General features: G+C 42.2%; 1 protein-coding gene across 2 annotated transcripts; it reads left to right on the plus strand.

Annotated features, from left to right (window-relative positions):
* The first annotated feature begins 805 nt into the window (after nt 1–805).
* On the plus strand, nt 806–6,874 carry SDHAF4 (succinate dehydrogenase complex assembly factor 4). 2 transcript variants are annotated; one of them, XM_055809585.1, is made up of 3 exons: nt 806–1,171; nt 1,625–1,694; nt 3,721–3,842. In XM_055809585.1, exons 1-3 carry the CDS (start codon nt 840–842, stop codon nt 3,820–3,822), a joined length of 504 nt encoding a protein of 167 aa, XP_055665560.1. In that variant the 5' UTR covers nt 806–839; the 3' UTR covers nt 3,823–3,842. The 2 variants fall into 2 exon arrangements, with proteins under 2 accessions (XP_055665560.1, XP_055665561.1); XM_055809586.1 differs by lacking the exon at nt 1,625–1,694 and adding an exon at nt 6,604–6,874 and having other exon boundaries at nt 1,040–1,171; nt 3,721–3,873.
* The last annotated feature ends 4,795 nt before the right edge of the window (nt 6,875–11,669 follow it).

The raw sequence follows: 11,669 nt of genomic DNA on the forward strand, positions 1-11,669 counted from the left end.
AGTTAAATTTAATCACTTCCAGTGCGTAGGCATTGCCAGGTGTAGTGCAATGAACTCAACAGAGCGTTGCTGCTGTTAATTTACGGAGGAGATTTACTTTCTTAAACTCTTCAGCTGTGAACACAAAATGCTATTTTAGACTCCAGGCTCCACGAACGGCGGGTGAAAGCTAATCTTCTGCAGGTTAGGGACGGTGGGCAGTGTGTTTTGAATTCTGTTTGGTGGAAGGACGAGGTTAGCTGGAGAGGTGACAAAAAGCAAACCTTGCCCTACTCGGAACATTAACTGGAGCTCCACGCCATGGCACGAGTGTTACTCACCCCGGGGTTAGGTGTATACGGAGAGCAGAGGGTGTGAAAAGCACCTTCACTGGGTAAACTGGGAAAGTGAAGAGCCGCAGCCTGAGGGCATTCAGTTTCGCACAGGGTTTGGTCACTCAGTTTCTTCTTGTTTTCTGCCTGGGAGGGCTGGCAATGCCTGTTCGAGTGCAGAAAAGTCACCAGCTGGGTTATAGGATGGAGGGAGATAAAGTTTATTATTAAATTAATAATTATGATACTTAAATAATTTTCTGGTAACTTTGAAAGGATACTGCCTTTAGTTTTGAAGGACAAACATTTAGCCTGTACATCATTATGGCATCAGCCTAAATTCTTTCATGTCCTAAGTAGCCTTTGTGTATTATTTCAACAATTCAAGCATTTTCATTGTTTAAAGAAAAAAAAAAACAACAAAACCAAACAAACAACAAAAAAAAAACCCCAAACAAACAACAACAAAAAAAACCAAACCCCCCAAAAAAACCCAGGCGGGGTCTGCATTACACGTTTGGGGGTAAAATGGGACCTTTCAGAGGTAAACTTCAGTGCATGCAGGGGATGCAGACCCCGCTGCTCCAGGCTGGGGTGCGGGGGGGGTTACAGCTTACTGCCCGAACTCCTCCGCGGGGGCGGCGGTGCCGTCAGCGGAACCTTGGCTGCCGCGGTGCCCCGCCGCGCCGAGGAGCCCGCGCTTGGCGCCGCTGCGCTGCCCGGGGCCGCGTTTCCCGCCGCGCCCCGCCCCGCCCCGCCCCGGCTCGGAGCCGTCGGCGCTTGCGCATGCGCGGGCCGTGGGTGCGGGCTCGGCGCGGCCATGGCTCTGCGGCTGCTGCGCTGCGCGCCGAGGGCAGCGAGTAAGGCGCGGGCGCCGGGGGGGGCGGGCCTGGCGTCGCCGCTGAGGGTCTCCCCCGCCTCTCCTCCCCCGCCTCTCCTCCCCTTCCTCCCCCGCGGGGGCTTCGAGCGAGGCGGAGAGGGGCGGTTACCGGCCGCGGCTGGGGGTGCTGAAGGGCGCCTAAGATGGCGGCGGGCGATGGGGCCTGTGCGCCGCCCGCCGTGTGACCTCCCGCTTCTTCAGCCCGCGGTGTCCGTTAGGGGCGGTGAGGTGCCACGGCTTTTGCCCCCTCCCCCACCTTTGTCCTGACAGGCTCCATGCCTTTGTTTGTTTGGGGTTTTTTAGCCCTAGATATTAATACGCCCTCCAGTATTGCCGACCGGGTCTCGCCGTCTGTTCCGGAAGTTTTCTTCCTGTTGTCGCCGCGAACTTTTAAACGGTAGTAAAATACTAAGCCGTGGTTTAATATTTGCAGAATAGCTGGAGGGAACTTGCTGTGGCCTTGGAAACGTATTGGTCAGTGCTCTGTGTATGAGGAAACGCAGGTGATCAGCTCACGGGGAGGCCTAGGCCGGAGCACAGCCCCGGCACTGTAACCTGGGCAGCTCAGCTCAGGCTGCCGGGCAGGGCCGCGTCTCCATCAAAAGTTGAGATTGCTGTGGGGCTATTGATACAGTATTCCTGAAACAAACCAGTACAGTGTATGTTAATAGAAGAGATGGAAAAAATGCAGTGAGGTGTTTGTGGGCCCTCCCGAGCTCTATTTAGCTGTTAGGTTAATGGCAAGATTTGGCTGAGGCGCCTGCCCGCGATGGGCATCCAGCTGCCGCTGCATGAATGGCTTTGTTACCTTAAATCACTCTCTGTGGGCCACTTCAAAAGCCTGGGGTATTGTGGAAGTTGGCAGTGCAACAACTTTAAAGACTTGAGCTTTTCAGTTTATTTTCAAATTCAGCTGTATAATTAATAAATCGGATGGCTTCATGACTGCCCGTAAAAGAGGAGGGAGTCAAAGACCAGCTTGTAGAATGGTTTACTGATAAAGTTGATTGTTCATCTCCTCTTGTTCAGAGGTGCCTAATGAACTTATGTCACCTCTGCAACAAGAAGAGGTCTGTAATATTAAGTATTGCAAATAGGAAAATGGATTTTGCTTCTGCTGACTGAAATAATCATTTTCATATCAGTACCTTAATCTGACTTTTATTTGAACTTAGGCTAGAGTATCAGCTTTAATTTAATTTTCTAGCTAGTTTCTCTTTCAGCTTGCTGGAGAATGACAAGATATTTGGCAGGAGTAGAAAGATTCAATGTTTGCCGGAGGATCAAATTCTTCGCTGTTGATAGTCTGTTATGTTATGCTTAAAAGGGGAAAAAAATACTCCTTTAGGGCAGTGGCAACAGTTGGCAGGCAAAGTACAGTTGGTGTGACTGTAGGGTTTAATTTTAAGGCTGTGGTATTTTAAGATGAATGAATATGCTGATTCTGGGAATACAGGTGGATTGTTCATTAGTGTATATATAGGTGAATCAAATCCAAGCCGCTTGAGGTTTCCTGATAAGATCTCTACAGCAAGGTAGAATAATAGTTCTTTCAAGTACTTTGCACCCAGGCTGGTACAGGGAGGATTTCTGTTTGAATCTTCTTAAGAAAAGTCAGAGCTGCTTTAGGCGTGTGTCCATAGCTAAAGTGTTTTGAGACAGTAGTTTATACTCACTGTGGACATGCAGCTTTTTAACCAAGTGCAGAAATATCAGTCATTTTGCGAGCTATTTGTAAGTAAATTTTTACTCGTTTGAGACTCTTCTGCTATTTATGAGTTACAATATTTGTGCATCTCTGTCTTTATACTACTTGAAAGAACTTTAAGTATGGATATTAACAGGCTTTCTCCTACATTTATGTTTTAAAAAAGCTAGTAGGACTTTAAAGGAAAAAAGTTCAGGCTTTTAATTAAAGCATTTGCATGCAGTTATATAATTGAACTTAAATGCGCTCAAAGGTTGTCCTGCTTTTGACTACCAGCTGAATTATTTTACCATCATAAGGGAAGCCCAGTGATTCTCTACCAACATTCTGGAAAACCTGTTACTAAGGGAACAACGTTCTGGTTTTAAAACTTTTCTTTGGGAAAGCAGAAGCTTTTTCTGACTCAAAAGCTGCTGGAAATGAGCCAAGACCTGGAAATCAGCAGGCTTCTTGGGGGAGGTTAGGATTTCTGCAAGAAAACAGAATGTACTGGTCTATGCTAACATAATTACTATTTAGAGTCTAAAATGCAAGAAGATAGCAGTGAAGATATAAGTTCAAGCAGTTTAAAATACACTGTTTATGTGAACTGAGTTATACAACTAACACAGTTTTGCCTGCATATGTTTCTAGGGCCAAAAATAATTATCTGTGCTGATTTCTTAGGTGTTCGTGAGTTGAATGTTAAACTAATATTTGGAGTTTGTTTTCCTGTCCTGGTTTCTGAAATGAGGACTTTTCAGAGGTGCTGTGAACAGTTACAGAGTTACTCAGTATTAAACTATCAACATTTATGCTACACATGTCCGTTTGTTTGGTAGAGTCATCACTGCTTTGCAGCTCTCAGAGGAGCACCAGCTCTAAGACAGGAGGAAGATCTGAACCTGCTAAGCAGTCACTTAAGAAACCGAAGTTACCACTAGGTCGATTTGATGAACCGGAGGAGTCCAATATAGAGAGGGAACCCCTGGAAAGTAAGTCATGTTTTACAAAATTGAAAGCCATGTTTTAAAGGCAAGACCCTGAGATGCAGTGTTGACATCGGTTTAAGAAGAGGGATAGGTGTTCAACAGTCTTCAGAATCACTTTGTAAGCTTAACGGTTCTGGGGTTAAAAAAAAAAAAAGAAAAAAAAAAAAGGCAGGGCAGCAGGCACAAGTCGCAGCAAATGGTGTATGGGGGAACAAGTCTTCAGAACAGGAGTGGTCAAACATTGCAACAAGTCACCCAGAGAAGCTGTGATCCCTCTCCTCTCAGAGATACTCAGTTTGCCTGGATGTCCTGACTGATACCAGCATTGCTTTGAGCAGGGTTGGGGCCGAATGTCTGCCAAAGGTGCCTTCCACCATAAACCATTGCATGGTTCTGAGAAATGTAGCTGGTGGTGATTTATTGTAGTACAGTTGTAAATGGTGGTAGTAAACTCATGAGGGCATCAGCTACTTATTATTATCCAAAAAGCCTGTTCTATTTCTTGGTCCACAGAAGATTTCTGATTTATGTCGCATTTTATGGTCAGGCTTACTCCTAGTCTTGCAGGCAGTGTTTTGAAAAGCAACAGCAGATACTCCCTTTCCTGAGCTGCTCAGTGGGGTCCAGGGAGACCTAATGAACTGCTATTTATTTGTGTTGCGTTCCAGTGACCTCAGTGGCGCTGCATTTAGAGAATTTGTCAAGATTGAAGCACAGATACCTTGTTGCTGAAGTCACTAGAAATGTATTTTTTTTTATCAGACAGGAGAAGGACGATCTCTTTCTTCCTTCTTTTTAATTAGCCATCTTCCCTTAACCAAAAGGGCTAGTCATGCTTTATCTTATTCAACATAGTGTAATGTTCTGCTGTTGTTTACCGATAGCGATAACCCATGTTTATCTATTTTGAAGTCTCTAGGACAAGCTTTTTTTAATATATCAACAGATTACTATGAATATCCAGATGACAAAATGACTGAAAAATTGTAGTATCGTCTCTGAAATGGTTACAAGCAATTTCAAATTGACTCACTTGAGAACTGACTTAGAGTTTGAGTTCCTGTGTAAGCAGCTATTTAATTCTTGTCCTCTTATTCCAAGAAAATAAATGCCATCACTGTATCATTTAAAACAAATGCATAATCATTATCTTTTGCTTTTTCCTTGGGTGTTCTAGGTTTAGAGCAAGACTCAAGGTTTCTATAATACAAGTTGTATTTGGTTGTACCTGTATATTTATTACATGTCACATCAGTGATCATTTAGAATAACTTAGATAAGTTAGAATGCTGAGTGCCCATTGTGTTCATAGTAAAAAATGTAAGGCTGTTTGAATTCCCACTGCTTTGTAGAGAAATATTTTTTTAGAGAATTTAGAGAAAATTTTGGAGAAATCTTTTGAGCTTATGCATCCACTGTTGGCACATCAGTAGTGCTTGGGTATTGGGATGATGACATCTACAAAATCATACTAGCTCCATTTGTGCTCCTTGTACTGCCAGAGGTGCTCAAATACTGACATTTCCTATCGTGGTCTGCATGAATTTTTAAATGGGCATTCCAGCATGTCATTCTGTATAGCCTGCAGCTCCATCAGTCTCCCTCCATCACTGTCCTTTTTCTCTGCCCTCCAGGATTTCTGTTGTCTGTTCTAATTTTCAACCATACTCATTACTTGTATTGCCCACCAGGCCTGAGTTAGGGATACAACTGAGGGAGCCCTGAGTTAGGTGTAGATGCTCTGGAGAATCAGCGTGGCAAGGCGATGTGTTGGGTACAGCGAGCTTCAGGAAGCGCTGCAGTCTAGTGCAGGATGAGAGAACGCTCAGCCTAGGATGGTGCTGTGCCAGAAAGTCCTTCATGCCTCAGCGATGCCTAGTGGAATGGCCGTGGTGCAGCATGCATTGCTACTCTTGAGAGATGGCCCTGAGTAAGGGCGCATGAGGAGCATAAGGATGTTGACTGTGATGTGCAGAAAGCGCCATGGCGTTCAAGTTGGTGGCATAGGCTAGTAGAGTGCTGGGAATAGAAGCAGCGCCGCTAATGTGTAAGCTTAGCATGTCACTCACCAGAGACATCGCAAAGGCCCATTAGTACCCCACTTACGAAGGGTCTCCCTCTCCTGAAAGGGCATCACAGTGACTTAATGAGCTTAGGTTAAGTTTTAGAAGGGAAAAAGTCTACTTGTAGCTATTCAGGATTTTATAATACCCGCTGTGACTGTGGTGTCTGGTCTGGCGTTGATGAATATCAACATGCTACTTCTTCTAAACATACCAGCATCTGTGAAAAACATGGTGTTTTAAATACAAGAATAATAGAATCTTGACTAAAATTCAAGCTAAAATTAAAACCTCGGTGCTTAAAATTAGAGACCTAAACAAAAAACCAGAAAGTGACCTGGTGTTTTAGATGTAGTGAATGTTATGTACAGCATACCTGAATGACACAAGTTCTCACTGTGAATTAATGAGAAATGGTGGTGCTTTAGTGCCTTTGGACACCGAGTTGCTTTTTTATTTGCATAACTGAATATGATCATATATATTGCTGACTCTAGTCAATAAACTCTGAAATTACTGTTGTGTGACGCTGGGAAATGCTTAACTCGAGGTTGCCTTTAAAAACGAAAGAGAATTGATTTTGTATTTGAGAATGAAACTGAGGCAAACATCATGATGGTGACATCTTTATATTTATAGGCATTTTAATGAACTTTCCCTGTCATTTCAGAATTCCCTGATGGAATCAATCCTGTTACAAAAGAGAGGGGTGGACCTAAAGGCCCTGAACCTACACGTTTTGGAGACTGGGAGAGAAAAGGACGTTGTATAGATTTTTAATATATACTAGTGTGTATTGCTAGTAAAATATTTCTAGTTGTTGAAAAATATAATGTACAGAAAAATACCGCCTGAAGTTGTTGGGAAGCTTCTTGTTTCTGTCATGCCTGTGATAACTTTTCTGAGAGATATTATTATGTAAATAAACATGATGCTGCAAATTTTGGAGCTGTTATTTGCTCGGTGTACACCTGATCTTTAATACTGTTTACACTGTGCCAGTATAAATGTAAGTACAGGGATGTGAAATTGCTAGTCAGGATCTACACAACTGAGATGTGTAAGGGCTTGGATATTTTTACATATTTATAAACATTTGTGTAGTGTCTTAAAAGGGCTGAAAGAGCTTTGCAGTTCATGAATCTAGATGCCATTCAGCAAAAGTACAGCAGCCACGTCCGAGGAGATCAGTACTTAGCTGATTGTAGCTTTTAGCACAGTGTTTCATTGGTAAAAGCCCCCTTAATCAAGAATTGTCCTCTCTGTCCCCATTATACTAGGCTTGGGTTTCTTTCCTGTTGGTAAAGAGGGGATGGAAACTCAGTTTTAGCTCATCTGGGGCTGTAAATGACATGCTGGAAGTGGAGATGTGATTCTGAGAGAGCCAGCTCACAATTGCAGGTAGTGCAGGGGTGCTCTACGTGCAGTTTTAGAATACCGTTCTTCATAACCTATTTTATTGCATGCTACTTGCATGATCTTTTCCTTGATAGATTGAGATGCCTGCCAGAAAACTGGCTAAATGCTGCTTGGGGAAAAATAACATTACTTTCTGGCACCTTAGGTCAAAGGGGACTAATTACATTAGATGATCTAATAGCTGCAGTTCTTAAAACTTAAGTTACCTGGCACTGAACTAAATATCTTTCAGTTACATCAAGCTCAGTTCTTCATTCAAAAATTTGGCTAGTACTGTAGCAGAGCGCAAATTACCACTTTTGTGGTACTTTTATGAATAAGAATAAGTTGTCATTATTAAAGTGTGTGAACTTACACTGTGTTTGTTTGATAGCCTAGACAAATGGGTCTTTTGTAGCCTTCAACTGTACATGTTTTCTTCATCCCTTTGTGTTTCCTTCCTGGTGTTTTGCTGATTTTTCAACCTCTGCTCATTTACTCTACACGCTCCAGCCTGTATATTCATAGTTCCTATTAGCTGCTTTTCCTGCAGCACCACAGTGGGCATTAAAACTGAATAAAAATTTCTTGCAGAGGTCAGGACAGTCTCCTATTTTATGGCCTCCATTTCTTTGTCATATATGGATATGTTCACCTTTTGCTGTGCCAAAAGTTTTACCTGAATGCAAGTCAGCTTTACTTCATGATTTCTGTTTTGTTACTCTGCCTCTTGAAGGACACATGGCTTTGCCCAGCTTTGCCCTTTGCGTGATTTTATTTAGAGTGTTGAAGTGTGTTAGTCTATCGCAAATTTACAGCCTCCCTAAAACTCATTTGGCGTGCAGGCAGTGGGGGAGCTCCTCACTGAAATCTGCCAGTCCGTGTAGCTGGTGTGTATTTTATTGACATAGTATTGTGCTAGTTGTGAATTAAGATGTTTGACTCACCGTGATGATACCCTACAAAAGTATTAAGACTGTTCAGTTAGGTTTATCAACCAAATAGCTTGCTGAACAGCAAAATGACATTTACTAAAGCCTGATTTTCATTAAAAGGTGTTAGCTAGTAGTAATTATGAACCTTTAATCTTCTATAAATGTAAATTTTGCAGCATGGTTTGGATATTGGAGAATTGGTCTGTATACCTAATCGTTATAGTTTCCATTTTGTAACAGTTAAGGTTTTCCCAGAATCCATAGACTTTTCAGTTACCTAAAGTTACACTGGCTCCGCTATCTTTAATGCATGGTGTTTATTAAAATACTTATTTCTAGTAATGCATTGCCTTTGCAGTTACAAGTGGGTTAAGAAATACTTCTACTGCTACTATACCACCTTTTCAAATAGGAAGCAGAAATTTTAATTGGAAAATTCTGCCTTCTTTGCATCATTCTTAATACGCTTAACATTTTAATGAGCAAAGAAGCAGTAACACTACTGCAGTTATTTTATTTTTTTAATTCTAAATCTTGTTCTCCTGATCCATGGATTGTTGCATGAGTTCATTGTCGTCTCTTACCAGGTTTTACCCTTCCCAGCACATGCTCCGTGAATGTTTACTTAGATCCACTTCTTGGCATTTCTGATTTTTCAAATCTGATTGCTGCCTTCAGCGCAGCCTGCGGCTGGGAGTCCTCCCTGGATGCAGAACTGCACCTTTCTGATTCAGTATATAAAGAACTGGTCTCGCTTTCCCACGGTTTTCTTTATGTTTCAGCCCTTCAGTGTCCCGCTGCGTTGTGACTAAGTACTGAGCCGAGTGCTGTCCAGGCCCCTGTGTGCCTGCTTCCATGCAGGTGGTGACTGTGGCTGTTGGAGACACAGGCGGTGGTTCCTGCCAGGGCTCAGGCAGGTCCTAGGCACTCCCTGCCTGCATCTGTGGAGCACCTGGATTTGGAAGATACTTCTTGAGAGCACTGTCTGTACCAACAAGACAGAGTGCCTCACAAAGGCAAGGATTTTGCTTTCTTTCAAAAGATAAAAAGGCTTTTGCTAACCAGCATGGTAAATAGCTGTCAAGGATTTGGCACTCGGGAAATAGGGGATACCGCTTCAACCTTGAGAAGCTTCAGATCCTTTTTACCACCTTCTAGGCCAGTGCCAATAACAAAGTATTTGCTTAATTTGGTTAGGAGGTGTGTCAGTAAGAGATAAGAAACCGAACGTTTGGGCAAAGTAACTTGTAATGGCCAAAGGGGTCTTTTTGTATGGTCTGGAGTTTACCAAAAGGAGGAGCCCTGGGCTCCGGTAGCGAGTCCAAAATAGCATCCTGTGGTGCTGCAAAAGCACTTGTGGCACCTGCCAGTCATTGTTTGAATGCAACAACTGATAGGATGATACCGTAGGGTTTAAATGATCATTTCTGTTTTGTTTTCTTGCAGTGTCTGCAGTTAGGAAAGAAGCATGTCAGCACTTTTTCAGTGCTATCTTCCTGCTCTTCCCGGGTATTTCATATTTATTAGCCATTCACTGGGACACGGCATTAGGGTAAAGCAATGGCTTCTGGCATTAGCCATTAGATTAGCCACAGGTATGGTTTTGTCATAAATACCAATTTAATCTATTTTTGTAGCCCTTTTTGTTAGTATAACAGTGTAAAGAAGCAGGGAGCTTATCCATTTTCTGTTAAATTTCTGGGAGACAGAGGAAAGCTCTTCTGTCCGTATAAGCAAATTCTGGCAGTAATGGAGGATGCTTGCAGCTGTTTCGTTTTCTTTACTAAAAAGCTGTATGCTTCATTTCTGCAGTAGGTTTTCTCTTTTAAACTTGTTTCTGCTACTTTGCATAGATACATTTGGTACATTATTAAAATTATGAAGCCTTTATTGTTTGAAAGAATTGCTCTGTAATTACTTTATTACAAAATATATAAAGTTGCACTCTACAGGTAAACAAAATATTTGATATATATTGCGTTGTTCGGGAAGTATAGATTTCAGTGCTGATTTTACCAAGTTAAACCACAAGGTTTAGTCCATAGTTGAATCAGAGTAAAATTACCCTTTATGGTAGCAGATGTTTGTAAAGGACTGTAGAATGTTGTTACAGAGCTATACTACTTTTTCAGTTGACTGCAATAAATGATCACAGATTCCAGTGATCTGTAGTGACAGGTACGTTACATGTCTTTTTATGACCCTTATTTTGGTATTTTTATTTTAAAAAGACCACAACACCTTGTTGTGGAGTGTTGGGAAAATAGCAAAACTGTGTATTCATTTATAGAGAAGAAGATTTGGAAGTTCTGTGCTTTTTGTAATTGTTTGTCAGTCACTAACATAGCATCAAGCATGTCAAAGCATAAGGAAAAGATCTGAGGTGTGTTTCTGTGTGCTGATGGTGATCATAAAAACTTGTGGTCACTTTCATGCTTCTATAACATGCAATATGAAAACACTGTTGCTTAGCTGGTGGTTGCTGTTTCACATCAGACCAGCTGAGATGTGCAGTCTGCATTCTAATGTCGGTATGGCTGTGCTCCCTCTTACATCGTGGTAACTGCTGGTAGGGGGTAGCCATATGTCATCTTCCCTAGGACTTTTGTTGCAGAAAGGGTGGCACGGTAGAAACTGAATCGTGATTACAAAGTCAGGATTTGACAAATGCTGAGAAAAGAGCTCTGTTCAAAACAAGCACTGTGAAGAGCAGAACTAATGATGCCTTGTTTCCTGCGAATGTCTTACACCTCCCGTAGGTCCAGTGTCTTTCTCCATGTTCCCTTGTTGATTGACATTACCTCCTCCAAGCCAGAGACAGGGCATCTTTCTGCCCATCTTTCCCCCCGGGGGCATTATTTGGTCCACTTTCCCAGCCACTGATTTTCACAGAGCTTGCAAGAACTTATTACCTTGGTAACTTCTCTCCTTGAAACCTTTTCAGAATAGGTTGGAGTTCATTGGCTTCTAAAGTCATGGGGCAGTGCAGATGCTGGCCTCCCATCCTTTGGAAACCAAGCCGATGAATAACTTTGACCGTATATATTTTCTTCAGAAATATTCAGCATCTCTCTACATTTTCCTACTGTGAGAACAGATATTTTTTCCTGTCAAAGAACATCAAAAGTGCCAATTAAAGCTTACAGCAGAAGGACTTTGACATGCATTTTCCAGGTGTTAAATCTCCCAGTCAGCTATAGTCGTGGGTCTGCAAAAAATCACATATTTTAATGTCAGCACTTTTAGGATGAGAGTGTTAAAATAAACTCTTTAAGGTCCTTAAGTTAATTTATAATAAAGCTGACATACCTGGCCATCAAAACACAGTTGTAATTTTCAAATTTAGGCTCTGACAAAATTAGGTGAGCCTTGAAGTGAACTGCTGGTCAGGTTGGTTCTAGAA

The sequence above is a fragment of the Falco peregrinus genome, chromosome 7, assembly GCF_023634155.1.
Source record: "Falco peregrinus isolate bFalPer1 chromosome 7, bFalPer1.pri, whole genome shotgun sequence".
NCBI lineage: Eukaryota > Metazoa > Chordata > Aves > Falconiformes > Falconidae > Falco > Falco peregrinus.